This window comes from Mirounga leonina, unplaced genomic scaffold (genome assembly GCF_011800145.1).
Source record: "Mirounga leonina isolate KUSES-001 unplaced genomic scaffold, KU_Mleo_1.0 Mir_418, whole genome shotgun sequence".
Taxonomy (NCBI): Eukaryota; Metazoa; Chordata; class Mammalia; order Carnivora; family Phocidae; genus Mirounga; species Mirounga leonina.
Window position 1 is genome coordinate 17,276,689 of NW_023270739.1, and position 19,951 is coordinate 17,296,639.

The 19,951-nt window shown below is 37.9% G+C and overlaps 1 protein-coding gene across 1 annotated transcript in view; it reads right to left on the minus strand.

Annotated features, from left to right (window-relative positions):
• Window positions 1-19,951, minus strand: part of ANO4 (anoctamin 4) — a 231,393-nt gene that overhangs the window by 193,406 nt on the left and 18,036 nt on the right. Inside the window, exons 2-3 of the mRNA XM_034987747.1 lie at window positions 11,803-11,907; window positions 653-789 (exon numbers count right to left, since the gene is read on the minus strand). Of these exons, the coding sequence (XP_034843638.1) occupies window positions 653-789; window positions 11,803-11,907 (242 nt within the window). The remainder of the gene's footprint in view (window positions 1-652; window positions 790-11,802; window positions 11,908-19,951) is intronic.

The window sequence follows — 19,951 nt, forward strand, 5'->3', positions numbered from 1 at the left end:
GTCATCCTGTGTCAATGGTTAACTGGCTCTGGAATAATAAGAACAAGAGGACTATGCAATAAAAGACTCTTATTTTGTGTTCCTATTACCTATACCTAATGCATATACAAAGAAGGTATTAAACTCCACTGAGACAAAATCTAAGCAAGAGTGAATGCCCCTAACAAAAGACTTTTCTTCCAAAATGACATATGAACAGATGGATCTATTTACACTTGCAATGAGTTTCCAGATTACAGAGGCAAACAGAAAATACTGAAAGCTGGTCCATTTTGTGTGACTGTTCTATGCGCTGGGGGATTTACACAAGAAAGTCCATGCTTGTAAAGCTTTCTTTCTACTAGTGACACTCAGAATGTAGACTATCATAAAATGACAAGTGGTTTTATCTCCCTTTATATAAACGAAATGTCTCTAGGTATAAGAAGGGAAATACATCACTTAGTGAAAGTTTGTTTTAAACATAGGTAGATTCAGGATCCCTGAAATGTGCTAGACCTATGGAGGAAATCAAAAGAATATAGGGACCTGCCGCTTGTTTTCTGGAAACCTACAGTTCAATGAAATGATGACTTTAAACAATCCACTGGAATATGCTTCACAGGTTTCCACCTGGATGAAATATTGTACTTGTGAGAAATCATACACTTACCTCTCCTCCTGCTTCCAATCTGCTAGCATCATCTGAAGTACTGGTCAGGTTTCCAGGGTGAAGCAGAGAATCGTCATCTTTGCAAGGGCTGTTGACAGCTTCTAATTCATCAAAAAGAATATTGACATCCTTGGCCACTGAAACCAAAATAAATACATTACAAGTAGGGTTAAGAATTTGGGATCTTAAAAGAAATACCAAAACAGAAGACACCTCTCTTTGGCTTCATATTTGTTCATTGTTTCAATAACACCTTGAATGATAAGTATATTATTTCCTAAAAGAAAAAGATGTCAGATATAAAACATGTTTGATTAAAGAGTGTCTTGATTAGGCAAGATCAAGGACAATGTGAAGCAAAGTAAAGTACCTCCATAATATAAATAAAATTTGCCTTCAATGACAAGAGGAGGTGTTATGTTTGTTTAGTTTTCTTTCACATACTTGTTTAGCATAAAGTACTTTCACTTATTACTTCTAAGAACTCATTCTCTGTGTTGGACATAACCTTTGTTATTTTATCTCATTTTATTTTTCATGAAAGTGCCATATAACTTGCCAAGTGAACCCATATTATGTGCCAACTGCAAGGTTCAGTAAGATCCATAATTTTATTCCTTTGTTACTTCCCAAGGTCTAATAAAGAAAACCTCATGCAGTAATAAAGCATGCAGTTAGGTTTTCTGCATTTCTTCTTTCTCTAATCATGAATTGAAATCATGAAGTTACCCATTCAGGGGCTTTCCCAAGAGACTGTTGATGCCAATAGATTTCCAAATAAAGACTATAACGGTCAAATGCATAACGCCTTGAAGTGGACCAGAAATGACAGTTCAGCAGTAGTTAGTGCCAGGTACAGAACCCTTCCTTAGCAACTCCAATGACAGACCAACATTGCAATCGCTCAGGATTTTTAACCCACCACAAGCTGTGGCGCAGAATGATTTGTAGGCAATACGGTACTATTTACATAGCACATACAAGAGTATTCATCCTTTCATTCAAAAAATTTTTAAAGAGGTGAACGCTATGTTTTGCACAGAGTTGAGTGATAGCCATACCCTGATAAATAAAAGTGACTTGTCTTCCTGCCCTTGTGGTAATAAGTAAACAAAACAAATAGTCGAAGAATGGTAAATTGCATTGAGTATTATAAAGAAAAGAACACAGTATGGATATAGAAGGAACAGAGATCATCTACTTAGATGGTGTGACCAGGTTCTAAAGCAGCTCATTTAACATCTAAGTTTTTCTTCTGTAAAATAAAATCGGCATGGCAATAAAATTAACATTTATTGCTTACTATGATAGGCTGAATCATGGCCCCCAAAAGCGATCGAATTCCTGGAACACATGAATATGTTACCTTCTATGGCAAAAGGGACTCTATAGATGTGATTAATTCAAGGATCTTAAAATGGGAGATTATGTTGGATTATATGTGTGGGCCCAATGGAATTACAAGGGAGGCAAGAGGGTCAGAATCAGAGACACAGACTGGAAAATGCTAAGATGTTGGCTTTGAAAATGGAGGACAGAGCCATGAGTCAAGGAATGCAGATGCCCAAGAATGTAGGGAAAGGCAAGAAAGCAGATTCTCCCCTAGGCCTGCAGAAGGAACACAGTCTTGCTGGCCCCTCGAGGACTTCTGACCTCCAGAACTGTAAGAAAATAAATTTGTGTTAAGTCACTAAGTTTGTGGTAATTTTGTGGCAGCAACAAGAGTAAACTAATACACTTACTACAGGTGTTTAGACCTCGCAGCTCCAAAGAAAGAAACATCATGGTCTTTTCATACAACTGGGATTTAGGGGCACCTCTGCTGTGACAGGAACGCAAGGAAAGGAGCAGTTTTGAAGGAGCACAGTTACGTCTGGTGTGGGAGAGGTCAAGAGGAAAGACAACTTCTCTGACAACCCTACATAAAGAAACTCCCCCTCCTCCAATTATTCTCCATCCCTTCTCACTGCTCATTTCTTCACATCACTTATCACAAACTGTAATTATACTGTTTATTCATTTGTTTACTGTGTGATGGATATTTACCCTTTTAGAATAGAAGTTCCACAAGGGACCCTGTCTGTCTTGACCAGATGTACAGAGGTCCTGGCACAGCCCTCAACACATATTTGTTTAATGACAGAACAATGATCTCAAGGTGGACACAGTCTAATGATGTCTGAGAGCCCCTTTTCTCCAATATCTTATGGTTCTAGGACTCTGCATATACATTTTTCCTAAAACAATTCTTATTCACAAGCCAGGAGCTCCACAGTTGCAAATAGATACTGATTAAATGTTTAAGTACATAGTGATTAAATTTCAAGTAGATATTGATTAGATTTGAACAACAGGATAAAAATATTTCAGCAAAGTAGAGCTGCTTACAATTCTAAACTCCACCAATCAGCTATGTGAACTTGTGTTCCCATTACCGCACTGGTGAGGTAGGTATGGGAAACTTCTCTCAGGGTGGCTGAGAGGATTCAGTGAGATCATATACATGTTAGTCTGACCCACGGCAGATCTGCAAGAAATGCTGGTTTATCAATTTTAGACACTGGAGCCTTACGTCAGCACTTGAGCCTTAGCAACACAAAACAGAAAAGGTGAGGCATTTACAAGTTGGAATGGTTGTTATGAAGGGTAGACTACAATGTCAGAATAGCCCCCTACAAGAGTTATCTAGTGCAAAACGTCAGTAGTGTTGAGGTTGAAAAATTCTTCTCTACATTAAAGGCTCAACTATTTGATTCTAGAGGAACCAGCTCACTTGAAAAAAGGAAGAGAAGTCTGTTTTCCCTCCTTCTGCCCATCAGTATTACTGTCCAAAGTTGTTATGGGGCTAATGTTACCTGAGTTCTCAAGGAAAATCAGTATGTGGTACAATCTGATTTTTAGAGAATTAAGTGTTATTGAGGCACTGTTATCACCTGCCAGCCTCTCAAGAGCCTTAGCAGAGATTAAAAATGCTGATCTGTATGGGGATTAACATAACAATAAAAAAACAAAAAAAATGCTGATCTGTCAAAAAATGCTCAGCTGAACACACAGTCAGAAGAAGACAGTAGAACATGTATACAAATATACAGACAGAAGAAACGTGTGCCCTTTACCAATACTCCCCCATTGTTACTGATAGAGCAGCTTTACCAGCTAAGTTTTAGAAACAAAGTACAATATCTTTTGAAGCAAACTTACATCATTTCTTTAAGGAGAAAAACAACCCCCAATTTCAAAAGTTAATCAATTTTTTTAAAAATCTGTTTTTTCAGCAAGTACTTAGTGGGTGCCTACCTTGGCCAGACACTGTGCTGGGTTAGGTCAAATACTGGACATGGCAGACACGGCCCCTGTCCTCACACACCTCACATCCAGCCAAGGTGACAATGGAGCCTTTTTATCCATGGCATGGATGTCACAAAGTTACTCTACATCCAAACAAGGTTACTTTTAATGGATGCCTTCACCTTCCATGCAACCCAAGTAACAGACCTGCACTGCATCAACTCAGAGAGGGCTGTGTGAACAGAATTGGGAAGCTGAGTCACAATAGGTAGATACCATACACTTGGAAAGCAAGAGAGAGGCTCAAATAATTCTCCCTCACAAAAAGCAGGCACTCAGCCTAAGACGGCCAGGGAACAGAACAGCAAAGACTCACATGTCACAGCTACACAAGAGTCAAGAACCTCATATTGCCTGGGAGACCAAAAACCTGCTAGAGTCTGAGTAAATCATCAAACTCAGCATAGGAAAGAGATTTCTGTAGGCTGACTTGCTATGTTATTCCACAATAGAGACGGAGCAGAGAAGTCAGAGGACCAGAAGGCAGAGTGATCCTGACATACTTCATGTGATGGGAAGGCAGGTTTACCTCAACAGTACTGAATCTACTCATTAAATACTTATAATTATTTATTCAGTGAAAATCCCTTGGATTATTAGCCATTATTCATTCTCTATGGGGAAAAAGACCACAAATATATTTCAAGGGCTCAAATAAATAAGCAAATAAATTAATCATCTTCCGCCATTTGTTCACTGAGAAAACATTTAGGTTAGGTGCTAGGGTGGATGAAATCGAATCAGTGCTAAAAAGGCAGGGAAAATAAACAGTAAGTGTGTCTTTTAGAGAGTAAGAAATAAATACTAAAAAATCAAAGCCCTCGACTCACTGCTCTTTTAACTCTCCTATTCCTCAAATGTAGCAGAAAAACCCCACAGAGGCATTAGCAGCACAGGAGTATTTAATCTCAGTATTTTCTGATGCAGAGAAAATCAAGTGAAATTACAGGTCACTGAAGAGAACATGAGAGGACTGTGTAGTGTAATCCAGGTTTCTCTATCTGTCCTCCAGAGTGCCAGCTCATTTTACTATTTTTGTCCCGAGTTCCAAATTATTACATCTGATATTCAGAATTCTGAAGATATTGCATACTGACCTCAAAGCCTCATTAGAAAACACACAAAAAAGGACACCTTCAGGAATGATTCAGAATGAAAAGAAACAAAAAAGCTTGTTTATATCTTAATTTGAACATTTAGCTGGCTGTTTTATAACAAGTTCATCTTTATATCTAGCCCTAGGGTCTCTTCCAGGTGAGGGCCCAAGGCAGCTGTAAAACTGACTAGCAAATAGGAGGTGCTCAGTGCCCATTTTTAAGTAAATAAAAACTAGTTGTAAGATTCTATCAATTTGTTTTCTTACTCTAGTTATCTTAGTGGGATTGCTTCAAAGTATCTGTTTCTCTCAGACCCAGAGACTGAGTATGAAGTGGGAAGGGAGACAGAAGAAAGGGCACTATTGAGAGCCAACTGTGTATTAAGGATTTTCAGGTCTGTTTTCCCTTTTCTTCCTCAAAATACCTTAGGAGAAGGGCATTATAAGAAAGAAGGCAGGTTCAGAGACAGTAAGTAAGGCCATACAGCTAGTAAGTGACAGAGATGAAACCTAACCCAGTTCTGACCCCTAAATCCATGCTGTTTCTAGCTGGCTTCTTGTTTCTGTGGAAAGCATCCTACTGTTCTTAAATCATGTTTGGCTTGGGGAGCCTGGGTGACTCAGTCAGTTAAGCGTCCAACTCTTGGTTTCAGCTCAGGTCACGGTCTTGGGGTCCTGGGATTGAACCCTACATTGGGTTCCCAGCTCAGTGGGTCTGAGCTCTCCCTCTGTCCCTCCTCCTCCCTTCTCATGCATGCGGTTGCACACACTCGTGTGTGCTCTCTCTCTCTCTCTCTAATAAATAAATAAATAATCTAAAAAAATCATGTTGGCTTTCAAGCACAGGAAGTCCTTTAACCACCAACCAGCTATCTTGTCACAGTTTTAATATTTATCTGAATAAAGCTAGATTTTACCTCTGTTGCTGGACAAGTCTGACACTTTTTAAAATTTAACAAATAGATCCAGTTAAATGTTTTTAAAAATTCAGAGAAACACACAGACTCAGCACAGCTTTGAGCACCTTAGGCTGGAATTTTAAAGACCAAACATTACTTAACATGTATACCAGCAAGCCTAGGACTCTGCTCAATATACTTCGAGTGAATCTTATGACATCCCTAAGGCAGAGACTCTTTGGTTTACCAATGAGAGGGAAAAAGGGCCTAATTTGGAAAACTCAAAATAAAGAATTAGAGAAGACATAAATCCTCCCTCAGCTAGTTTTATTCCTTTCCAAAGGTCAGTGGATTTCAAAGTGTGTTCCCTGGAACCCCAGGATCTTTTTGGGGGAGCTTCAGGGGTGATGGAAGGGACAAAGAGGAAACTGAGTGGGAAAAGCACTACACCCTCTACCCCCAGCCACCCCAAACAACTAAGTTAACTTTTTTATATATTGAGATTATATGTGAAAATATATTTGAGTGAGAAACAATAGATTCTACTGCTTTAAAAAGTTTGGAAAGCTCTGCTAGTGTGGTACACCAACAATTAAATGATTGTACTAACATCTCCCCAAAGAAAACCTGAGGAAAGAAAGCTAGGGTTCTAACTGTTAGACATATGAGAGTAGGCACTTTTTTTCTGCCATGGGAAGTTTACTTGAAATACATTAAGATTCAAAATATATCTCTGCAAAGAAAAAAGTCATAAATTTTTTTTTAAATATGTGGTCATTAAAAAAATTTCATTGGCATTTCCTGCCTCAGTAATGATACAGTTTATAAAACAGAGCATAGACCATAGCATGGGGCATCCATAGGACACTCTGTCATGGGGCAAAGATCATTAACTTGTTCCTGGGAAAGCATGTTTCTCATGAAGAGCTTCTCTTGCTACTAACTTCATTCTAAAGAAAAGGGCAGACACCTTAATTACTTCTACAACAAGGCAGATAATAACAGTACCTCTTAACAACCTGAGAATGATACTTAGAGAAGAACCAAGTACGTAATTCAAGCTTTGCTCAATAGCCTTGATTATCTCTTCACAACATGAAATGAAGTCAGTGATGTTCTGCATTAAAGATCCTCAGAGTCTCCTGACCATAACTTCCCCTTCTTTGGAAAAAGCATGAGCTCTGGATTCAGACAAGCCTGGGTTCAAATGCTAGTCCTCACACCTACTAGCTCTTAGATTGGGTTATTTAACTTATTCAAGCTTTAGTGTCTTTATCTTTTCAGTGGGGATAATACAATGGTCCCACACACGATTGTTGAGAGGAATGAAGACAAGGTAGCAGCCAACAGTAATGCAGCATTTGCCATGTGTCAGGCACCATACTAAGGGCTTTTCATAGATTTACTAGAACTATCCCCCTTCAGATGTAGAAATTAAGGCAAATAGAATTTAAGACTAAATACAGTAATATGGGTAAAAGGTCAACCACACAGTTGCCAGGCAAGATTATATGTTCAATATATGTCAGCACCTCCCTCTTCCCCGTCTTCCCCTTTGAAACAGCATGACCATACGGATTAAAAATAAAACTGGAAGTCAGGGCTCAAGAGATTGGATTCAAAATGACTCACTGGATGTCACTGAGAAATGACTCAGTCTCCGTGGGCACAGAAGCACAGAGCTCCACCAAAGCAGGAACACCACTGTGATTGCGTAGACACATGTGCAAGCACAGAGGGTCCGATCACAGGATAACAACGATCCTTCCAACCTCCAAGTCCTCATTTCAAACACTTTGCTTTTTGCTCTCTTTCCTTCATTACAACCTAATGGACTATAACACAATAATGTGCCGTGGTTTGAATGCCACTTGAGAGTCCCCACGGTCTGTACCTGTATATGCTAGGAATCAAGAAAAGAAAAACTAAGGACAAAGCAGGAGGGGTGGGCAATAAAAAGTGTGGGAGGGGAGAGAAATGATCCCTAGAAAAGGCTGGGCACTGGTAATAACTTAAAACAAGAATTGAAAGGTTCAGTATAGCCTTTGAATAATTAATATCTTTTTTAATGGTTTGCTGATATAATAAATGCACATACACATACACACCTGCTTCATGGACTACAGAGCTTTAAGATGTGATTCTCAATCTAATTTCAGAATGAAATACTTCTAAATGTCTGCTTCTAAAAAATGTCCAGATTTTAAAAGTCTGGTGGCTAAAAAGCAGGATATTTTTGTTTTAATTGATATTATTGTACCTAATACAGTAGGCACTAAAATCCCTGGACTGTTAGAGCGTTAAGAATCTTACTAGACAAACTCATCATTACATCAAGTTAAATCTGTCTCTAAGTCCCCACTCCAACTGGCCTGGTAGACCAGGTCAACCACAATTTAGATAATTAATTTCAGTCATTACTGACATTCCCATTCCTCTACCCCACATATGAAGGACTGTAAAAGGTTTTGACAGAGGTTTTGTAAAGAGCAGAATGTTTAGAGACCACTCAGGTCTCCAAGCCATACTGCTACTGCTGAGCTACCCACTTTGCAAGTTTAGAGTAGAATTCATTCACTCACTCACTCATTAACAAAATCTGTTGAGCAGCTACTACACTCTGTATTCCGTTTAAGGTACTAGAGATACAACAAAGCAATGGGAAGATGAGACTGTCCCCTTCCCAGAATCCCTGAAGTTCCCTGAATTATGGAAGACCTGCTCCTTCCTCAGGCTGGAGAATCTTAGCCAAGGCTGGCTGTTCAGGTGGCTCAAGTGCAGACTCCAGGCACACAACCCAGCCATTCCCCCCCTTCCCCCCGCAGCTCATGGGAAGCCATGCTACCACTGCAGGACAATCTAAGGGAACTGGACAGGAAATGCCTTTTCTCCCTCTGTCTGTGTGGGTATCTCTGTGTGTCTGCCTCTTTTTATGAAGGATTAGCCACTCAGAAGCCCAGACTTTCAGAAAACAAAAGCCAGGAACTTCAGATAACAGAGAACGCTGCTGAAACAAAGGAGTTTAGGGAACCTAGCTACCATCTTGGGATGGGGAACAACGGGTTAGAACAGAGAGAGGGAAAAATTACATCAAGGAAAACACGCACACGCACACACACACCCTTACATTATACTGCCACATAGAAATGCTTTCCTCCTAGAAAGCAATCAAGTTGTTTTCATTTTGAACAATAAAACAAATGTGATCTGTGTTTTAATTTCTCTTGAACTGAACTGTGCACCAAAACGTTCACTACTGCTTTAAGACACAATGCATAACATAGTGCCAGACACAAGACAGGTGACATGGAGAGATGGGTGAGTAACTTTCCTTCTTTATAAGTTGTACATCTGTTATAGGGAAAGTTGAGAAACAGCTAGCCTCTCTAAGACATCTTTTGAACAGATAAAGCCATTTTTAGGGCATAAGCACTACAGGAAAAAAATGTAAACATATCTTACAATCTAGAAGCATGGGGAAGAATTCTTGCATCAAGACATAACAAAATAAGATTTTTTTAAAAAAAAAATCCAGAGTAGTTCACTTTTCCTAATCGTGTTTATCTAATCTTTTATTTATCAGAACAAGGGCCAGCATATGACTAAATATTGACAATCAAATATTAACCATATAGCCTTGGGGAGGTATACTCAGTTTTTTCACCCTTAAAATGGAGAAAACATATCTACTATTTCTTGTAGGGTTGTTTTAAGAAAAGAGATAGTAAGGGAAGAGCACTTACTATAATGGCTGGCCTACCTTAGACACTCAAAAAATGTTTCAAATTCTCTCTCACTCCCAGCTTGATCTTAAAGATCATACCTATATGTCCACAAAATTCCAAGAAAATAATGAAATCTTTCCATCATCTAAAAAAAAAAAAATGTTTGCAGGAGAGAAGGAATTTTTCTGATGTCCAAATCCTATCTATTTTTACATTTTTATAATTTGGTCTCTCGAAGCTTCCTACAGCCCCTTGAAGAACCAAACTATATGTTTTTATACTTAGAAATTTCAACTAACTTGTTAAATATCTGAATCACATTTGGAATCTAGGGTGAAACTGAAGGTAAATAAATGGCCCAAATCTTTCCTACCAGAAATGACATTGGCCAGGTAGGCAGCTTCCCAAACCTACTTAGCATAAAACTTATTTTTTTTAAACAAGAAAACAGATTAGTTCCAAAGTATTAGAAAATCCTTAAACCTATAAAGAGTTTATTTGCATTTTACGGTGAAATAATATTTCCCTTTTCTTATTTTTAAACTTAAATATTAACTACTCATAAACATATGCTTCTACTTGTTCACAAAGAGCTCACCATTCTAAACAATAAAAGTTATCATATACAAATGTGTCTTTAGTAAGATATGCTAACAAAAATTACTGTAAAAATAGTCTTATAAACATTTAATTCATTTTGATGTAAGTTCATGCAGCCCTAAAAAATTTTTAAGTTCATCTCCTGCACTTGCATAGAAGCCAACTTTTATCACTTATTAAAATTTTTAAAAAAATCCTTCAGCACTATATATCATCTTTCAAATCAGATGAAGTAATTACAGAATTTTATAACTTTCCATGAAAAAATTATTTTCGCTCCAGTGTCTATTAATTGGATTTTTAATCTCCTGGGGAAATTTTTTCTCTTTTATTCATAACCTAATATTAAGGGATTGCCCAAGCAGAACAAATAGCTGGCCTTTTTCTTTTTCATTAAAAGTATTTCTCTTAGAACCAGCCTCATCTTCAATTTCAGGATCCTTTTCCTTGATGTGTTTAAACCCCATACTGAGCACATTCAGAAAGGAATTAAATGAAGGGTAGGAGACCCTCCATTCCAGTCTGGCCTCCATTCTTGATATTACCTTGGTATGTAACTTCCACCCTCAGTTGTCCTACCTATAAAGTGGAAGTATTAATTATTTCAGAAGGTCAGGAGGGCAGTATGATGACAAAAGGGGATAACTGCTATGAAGATGCTTAAAATTGCTCATTAAAAGTTTAGTATTAGAAATGCAGTGTCACAAAACTAAAAGTAGCAAAAAATTACAGTGGTTCTTCCTGCAGTGCTCTTCAGATCTAACTCCTTCAAACATAACACGGTAGAATACTATTTGATCTTAAAAGAGTATCATTATTTAGTATTAGAGCTCTGATAATGAAACACGAATGTTAATGACTTAGTCTATGATACCACATCATCCATCCTCAATGTTAAATCTACAACTTGAGTAAATGTATTGATTAAGATCAAATTCTTAGTAAAAACTATAAAACAAAGTAATGTAAGAAGAATAAATGATTAATCAAAATGCTTAGAAGAGAGGGGTCACTTCTCAAGTCACAGCCCATCATCAGTGACTTGAGATACCCATTTTGGAGAATAAATTTATGATTTCAGGTTACTGCATCAACATTTACTTCTTACTACTTGTACATCTGAGCAAATGAATAGTATTCTAGTAATAGTATTCTCAAAAACTTATTTGATTATGATTAATCAAGGAATCTAAAAAATTATAGTACCTAGCAATTTACTAAATATTATAGTATACTAAATATAGAACTAGAGTTCTTCCATCAGGCTTCTTCAAAGACTCCAATACTGTGTGGCTCAGTTTCGCAAACTAAACCTGCATTTCACTAACCATCTCTTCTGGTCTCAAAATTATTTTACACAGTATCTCCTTTACGACATTTTTTTTTAAACTTGGCATCTAGGGTTTCTAGTTTTATTATCCCTCCCAAGTATTAGAATAGTTTCTCCTTTCATGGTCAAATTAAAATTTGAGGGAAACTTACTTTCTTGTATTGCATTAAGAATCTCTGAAAAGTCCACATCACTCTTTGGGCCGTCAGGTAGTATTTGCATATCCAGCTGGTAGCCTTGCAAATCCACACCTCCTTCTAGAGAAATGAAAGATATTCATGGAGTTTGCACTGGTTATCAGAGAGCCCAGCATTAGGGTCCCAAGGAGAAGCAACGTCAAAATCTAAAAAGAACAGCCAGCTGATTTGCCAATGATCCTCCCTCTTAGAAAAATGACTTTTTAAAAAAAATGAGAAATATGACCAGCCATTTGCTCCTTATGGGACCAACAAGGTTTAATTGTATTTCTAATGTAAAAAATTAGGCAATTACTTTATTAAAATACCACACACTTCATAGTATTTACTGATGACTTCCTAGGTGAAGAATAAAACATGTTAGCCTCCACCCAAGGACATTTAAAATTTTCAGCTTCACAAGGCTAAAAAGTAATATTCAACACAAATACTTTTTTTTAAGATTTTATTTATTTGACAGAGAGAGAGAGAGAGAGACAGCGAGAGCAGGAACACAAGCAGGGGGACTGGGAGAGGGAAAACAGGCTTCCTGCAGAGCAGGGAGCCTGATGCGAGGCTCAATCCCAGGACCCTGGGATCATGACCTGAACCAAAGGCAGACGCTTAACGACTGAGCCACCCAGGTGCCCCTCAACACAAATACTTTATATCATCTTCTATAAAATTATAATAATTCATTCTTAGAAAAGGATTTAATATTCTTGATATCACAGGAAAAAAGACATAATTTTTCCCCTCACAGTTGAACTTCCCTGCTATATCATTTTTCAATTATACCAGAATACTTTTATTTCTTCTATGAGGTAATTAAATCTCTTGTGCTAGATTTGTCTCATGTATTTTTGGTATGCTCTAAAGAAGAGGGTTTTTTTATGCTGTTCCACACACCTATAGAACATTTAAGGGTGCCGAAGAAAACAAGACATCAAAAAGTAGCTTTATCACTAACAATAATAAACCTTCAAATGCTTTTTAAAATAATCACTAAGAACATCTCCAGTCCTGACGAGTCTAGAAGGGCTAAAAAGCCAGTGCTAAAATAAAAAGATAGCCTGATGAATAGAGTGGGACATAGCTTCCAATATTTTTGTAGAAATAATTATTTCATAAGCCCAGGAATTATTCTTAGCCTTGAATAAATTTCAGTTACACCCTGAACTCAAAAGAATACAACACAGTCACTATCGTATAAGGACACTCATTCTAGAAGGGACATGAACACAAGTAATATAATAGACGGTGAGCTTTAGAAGGGCAGTAACTTTTACTTGCATGCTATCACCCAGTACCTAAAACAGTGCCTAGCACCGAGTAGGCAGGCCCTCAATAAATGCAGGCTGAATGAATGACTAAGGCTACATGATAATTATGAAACAAAGGCCATAGAGCTACAAGGAAAAGTTATAAGCCCAGATTATGGAGTCCTGCAAACCAGCATTCAAATTCTTATTAGGAAACACCGAATCTCTCTAAATCTTGGTTTTCTCATCTATAAAATAGGGGTGATAATAACCGTCTCACAGAACAACCATGAAGACTAAATGAGATAATGCATGAAAAGCTCTTAGCTGTCAAATAGCACTCAGTAAATGGAAGCCATTATATTATCATCCATAATAATGTGTTAAAGGAACACTGACATTTATACAGAAACTAGCTACTGAATAACGAGATGGAAGTCACAGGTCTGTTCTTTGGGACACCAGCATGCATTTCAGTGACTGTCAAGCATGTCAAGCACTGCAGATACAGTGAACTTCTTAAATGCATGCATGTGGTTGTCTCACTGAATTTAACAGTTGAGACTAAGCTTTTCAACAGGAATTAAAATGGGTTATTTGGTTCCCCCTGCCCCCCATGGCCAGTTACTGTGCATAAGTATGGAGAAGTTCTGCTGCTTTTCAACCTCTGCTAAGGCTAGATGCCCCTGTTCTGCTCAATAAGCAAAGGCCTCATAATAACAATGACAAAAAATAAATAAGAATATTCAATACTGCCTATAGGCTGGTTCTGGGCTATGTACTTTACCATCTCATTTAGCCTTTACCTTTGAAAACAAGGTGCACTGGGAAGGAATAATTTGCCCAAGGTCACACAGCTACCACGATATCAAGATGCAACTCCAACCCATGCTCCCACCAGTCTTGAACACTCCCATATCAAAGCAGTCACAAATACAGGCTGTTAGAAATAAGGGAAATGGATTTACCAATAGTCCCATGTTCTAGTGCTTCAGACCATGACCAATACCATTACATAACCTAAAAAGCAAATGACCTGCTAAATAGGCTAATAAACAGGAGCCCTAATTATTTACCTTGTGTGTCTTAGTCAGGAGCTCATAAATTCATATAGAAGTAGTTTTGACTAATAAATAACTACAGTTTCTAATAACCAAAATTCCACAAATTTTAGTAACTATTTTTTTGTTAGGGAACAGTATAGGAGAGTAGAAAGTCACAAAAGAAGCGACATAAAGGAGGCATTCAGGTCGTTAAAGTCTGTCTTTAAAGAATATTTAATGCTTCAGATATCAAGAAAATGTGAGGAAAATGGATACAAGGATAGATTTGTTTCAAGTATGTTTATAAAAAATACCGTTTTGACCATAGAGTTGAGGGTCCATTTCTGGGCTCTCTCTTCTGTTCCATTGATCTATATGTCTGTTTTTGTGCTAGTACCATACTGTCTTGATGATGACAGCTTTGTAATAGAACTTGAAGTCCGGAATTGTGATGCCACCAGCTTCGCTTTTCTTTTTCAACATTCCTCTGGCTATGCGGGGTCTTTTCTGGTTCCATACAAATTTTAGGATTATTTGTTCCATTTTGTTGAAAAAAGTGGATGGTATTTTGATAGGGATTGCATTAAATGTGTAGATTGCTCTAGGTAGCATTGACATCTTCACAATATTTGTTCTTCCAGTCCATGAGCATGGAAAGTTTTTCCATTTCTTGTGTCTTCCTCAATTTCTTTCATGAGTATTCTATAGTTCTCTGAGTATAGATTCTTTACCTCTTTGGTTAGATTTATTCCTAGGTATCTTATGGTTTTGCGTGCAATTGTAAATGAGACTGACTCCTTAATTTCTCTTTCTTCTGTCTTCTTGTTGGTGTATAGGAATGCTACTGATTTCTGTGCATTGATTTTATATCCTGCCACTTTACTGAATTCCTGTATGAGTTCCAGCAGTTTTGGGGTGGAGTCTTTTGGGTTTTCCACATAAAGTATCATATCATCTGCAAAGAGTGAGAGTTTGACTTTTTCCTTGCCGATTTGGATGCCTTTTTACTTTCTGTTGTCTGATTGCTGTGAATAGGACTTCTAATACTATGTTGAATAGCAGTGGTGACAGTGGACATCCCTGCTGCGTTCCTGACCTTAGGGGGAAAGCTCTCAGTTTTTCCCCATTGAGAATGATACTCACTGTGGGTTTTTCATAGATGGCTTTTATGATATTGAGGTATGTACCCTCTATCTCTATACTCTGAAGAGTTTTGATCAAGAAAGGGTGCTATACTTTGTCAAATGCTTTTTCTGCATCTATTGAGAGGATCATATGGTTCTTGTTCTTTCTTTTATTAATGTATTGTGTTGCACTGATTGATTTGCAGATGTTGAACCAACCTTGCAGCCCAGGGATAAATCCCACTTGGTTGTGGTGAATAATCCTTTTAATGTACTGTTGGATCCTATTGGCTAGTATTTTGGTGAGAATTTTTGCATCCATGTTCATCAAGGATATTGGTCTGTAATTCTCCTTTTTGATGGGGTCTTTGGTTTGGGGATCAAGGTAATGGTGGCCTCATAAAACAAGTTTGGAAGTTTCCTTCCATTTCCATTTTTGGGAACAGTTTCAGAAGAATAGGTATTAATTCTTCTTTAAATGTTTGGTAGAATTCCCCTGGGAAGCCATCTGGTCCTGGGCTCTTGTTTGTTGGGAGATTTTTGATGACTGCTTCAATTTCCTTGGTGGTAATGGGTCAGTTCAGGTTTTCTATCTCTTCCTGGTTCAGATTTGGCAGTTGATACATCTCTAAGAATGCATCCATTTCTTCCAGATTATCTAATTTGCCAGTATATAGTTGCTCATAATATGTTCTTATAATTATTTGTATTTCTTTGGTGTTGGTTGTGATCTCTCCTCTTTCATTCATGATTTTGTTGATTTGGGTCATTTCTCTTTTCTTTTTGATAAGTCTGGCCAGGGGTTTATCAGTCTTACTAATTCTTTCAAAGAACCAGCTCCTAATTTCGTTGATTTGTTCTACTGTTCTTTTGGTTTCTATTTCATTGATTTCTGCTCTGATCTTTATTATTTCTCTTCCCCTGCTGGGTTTAGGCTTTATTTGCTGTTCTTTCTCCAGCTCCTTTAGGTGTATGATGAGGTTTCTTGAGAAAGGCTTGTACTGCTATATACTTTCCTCTTAGGACTGCCTTTGCTGCATCCCAAAGATTTTGAACAGTTGTGTTTTCATTCTCATTGGTTTCCATGCATTTTTTTAATTCTTCTTTAATTTCCTGGTTGACCCATTCATTCTTTAGTAGGATGCTCTTTAGCCTCCATGTGTTTGAGTTCTTTCCAACTTTCCTCTTGTGATTGAGTTCTAGTTTCAAAGCATTGTGGTCTGAAAATACGCAGGGAATGATCCCAAGCTTTTGGTACTGGCTGAGACCTGATTTGTGACCTAGGATATGATCTACTCTGGAGACTGTTCCATAGGCACTAGAGAAAATGAGTATTCTGTTGCTTTGGGATGGAATGTTCTGAATATATCTGTGAAGTCCATTTGGCCCAGTGTGTCATTTAAAGTCTTTATTTCCTTGTTGATCTTTTGCTTAGATGATCTGTCCATTTCGGTGAGGGGGCTGTTAAAGTCCCCCACTATTATTGTATTGTTGTCGATGTGTTTCTTTGCTTTTGTTATTAATTGGCTTATATAATTGGCTGCTCCCATGTTAGGGGCATAGATATTTACAATTGTTAGATCTTCTTGTTGGATAAACACTTTAAGTAGGATATAGTGTCCTTCCTCATCTCTTATTACAGTCTTTGGTTTAAAATCTAATTGGTCTGATATAAGGATTACCACCCAGCTTTCTTTTGGTGTCCATTAGCATGGTACATGGTTTTCCATTCCCTCACTTTCAATCTGGGGATGTTTTTGGGTCTAAAATGAATGTCTTACAGACAGCATACTGATAGGTCTTGTTTTTTAATCCAATCTGATACCCTGTGTCTTTTGATTGGGGCATTTAGCCTATTTACATTCAGGGTAACTATTGAAAGATATGAATTTAGTGCCATTGTATGGCCTGTAAGGTGACTGTTACTGTATATTGTCTCTATTTCTTTCTGGTCTATGTTACTTTTAGGCACTCTCTTTGCTTAGAGGACCCCTTTCCATATTTCTTGTAGGGCTGGTTTCGTGTTTGCAAATTACTTTAGTTTTTGTTTGTCCTGGAAGCTTTTTATCTCTCCTTCTATTTTCAATGACAGCCTAGCTGGATATAGTATTCTTGGCTGCATATTTTTCTCATTTAGTGCTCTGACTATATCATGCCAGTCCTTTATGGCCTGCCAGATCTCTGTGGATAGGTCTGTTGCCAATCTAATGTTTCTACCATTGTAGGTTACAGATTTCTTGTCCCCAACTGCTTTCAGGATTTTCTCTTTGTCTCTGAGACTTGTAAGTTCTACTATTAGATGTCACGGTGTTGACCTATTTTTATTGATTTTGAGGGGGGTTCTCTGTGCCTCCTGGAGTTTGATGCCTGTTTCCTTCCCCAAATTAGGGAAGTTCTCTTCTATAATTTGCTCCATATACCTTCTGCCCCTCTCTCTCTCTTCTTCTTCTTCTGGGATCCCAATTATTCTAATGTTGTTTCATCTTATGGTATCGCCTATCTCTCGAATTCTGCCCTCGTGATCCAGTAGTTGTTTATCCTTTTTTTTCTCAGCTTCCTTATTCTCCATCATTTGGTCTTCTATATCACTAATTCTCTCTTCTGCCTCACTTATCTTAGCAGTTAGAGCCTCCATTTTTGATTGCACCTCATTAATAGCCTTTTTGATTTCGACTTGGTTAGATTTTAGTTTTTTTCTCCAGATAGGGTTTCTCTAATAACTTCCATGCTTTTTTCAAGCCCAGCTAGTATCTTTAAAATCGTCATTCTGAACTCTAGTTCTGACATCTTACTAATGTCCGTGTTGATTAGGCCCCTGGCTGTCGGTATTGCCTCTTGTTCTTTTTTGTGAGGTGTGATTTTTTCCATCTTGTCATTTTGTCCAGAGGAGAACAGATGAATGAGAGAACAAAATGCTAACAGGGTAACAACTACCCCCAAAAAATATACACTGAACAAATCAGAAGAGACCTGAAACAGGGGGAAAAGAAAGGAAAAGAAAGAAAAAAGAAAAAAAAAAAAGAAAAAGATAAAAACAAACAAACAAACAGAATATGATCAAATATGATCAGGCTGGTGCACAGATCAGTGCCACACACTAGATTTTGGGCGTATTTTGGTCTGTTAGAAGAAAGTGCCTCCTAAAATTTTAAAGAAAGAAAAACTTATATATGTACAAAAATAAGGGTAAATATGATGAAGAGAGGGAATATGACTGTGAAGATGAAAGTTATAAAAGATTTTATAAAAGGAATTGATAAGAAAAGAAGTTGGTTGAAAAAAGAAAGAAGAGGATTAAAAAAAAAGGGAGAGAATGTGATCAGGCAGGAGACTACAACAAAGCCATACACTAGAGATTCAAGGTATATTTTGGTGTGTTAGAAGAAAATGTATCCCAAAATTTTAAAGAGAGAGCAACTTATATATATGTACCAAAAATAAGGTTAACTACTATGAAGGGATAGAATATGACTCTAAAAATGAAAAACAAAGATAAAAAGCTTTTGCACAGCAAAAGAAACAGTCAACAAAACCAAAAGACAACCGACAGAATGGGAGAAGATATTTGCAAATGACATATCAGATAAAGGGCTAGTATCCAAAATCTATAAAAAACTTATCAAACTCAGCACCCAACAAACAAATAATCCAATCAAGAAATGGGCAGAAGACATGAATAGACATTTTTCCAAAGAAGACTTCCAAATGGCCAACAGACACATGAAAAAGTGCTCAACATCGCTCGGCATCAGGGAAATCCAAATCAAAACCTCAATGAGATACCACCTCACACCAGTCAGAATGGCTAAATTTAACAAATCAGGAAATGACAGATGTTGGTGGGGATGCGGAGAAAGGGGAACCATCCTATACTGTTGGTAGGAATGCAACCTGGTGTAGCCACTCTGGAAAACAGTATGGAGGTTCCTCAAAAAGTTGAAAATAGAGCTACCATATGACCCAGCAATTGCACTACTGGGTATTTACCCCAAAGATACAAATGTAGGGATCCTAAGGGGTACGTGCACCCTGATGTTTATGGCAGCAATGTCCACAATAGCCAAACTATGGAAAGAGCCAAGATGTCCATCGACAGCTGAATGGAGAAAGGAGATGTGTTATATATATACAATGGAATATTATGCAGCCATCAAAAGGAATGAAATCTTGCCATTTGCAATGACGTGGATGGAACTGGAGGGTATTATGCTGAGCGAAATAAGTCAATCAGAGAAAGACATGTATCGTATGACCTCACTGATATGAGGAATTCTTTTTTTTTTTTAAAGATTTTATTTATTTATTTGAGAGAGAGAGAATGAGAGACAGAGAGCACGAGAGGGAAGAGGGCAGAGGGAGAAGCAGACCCCCCGCTGAGCAGGGAGCCCGATGCGGGACTCGATCCCGGGGCTCCAGGATCATGACCTGAGCCGAAGGCAGTCGCTTAACCAACTGAGCCACCCAGGCGCCTGATATGAGGAATTCTTAATCTCAGGAAACAAACTAAGGGTTGCTGGAGTGGCAAGGGGTGGGAGGGATGGGGTGACTGAGTGATAGACATTGGGGAGGGATGTGCTATGGTGAGCACTGTGAATTGCACAAGACTGTTGAATCACAGACCTGTACCTCTGAAACAAATAATACCATATATGTTAAAAAAAAAAAGGGGGGGGGAGAGAGAGAGAGAGAGAGAGAG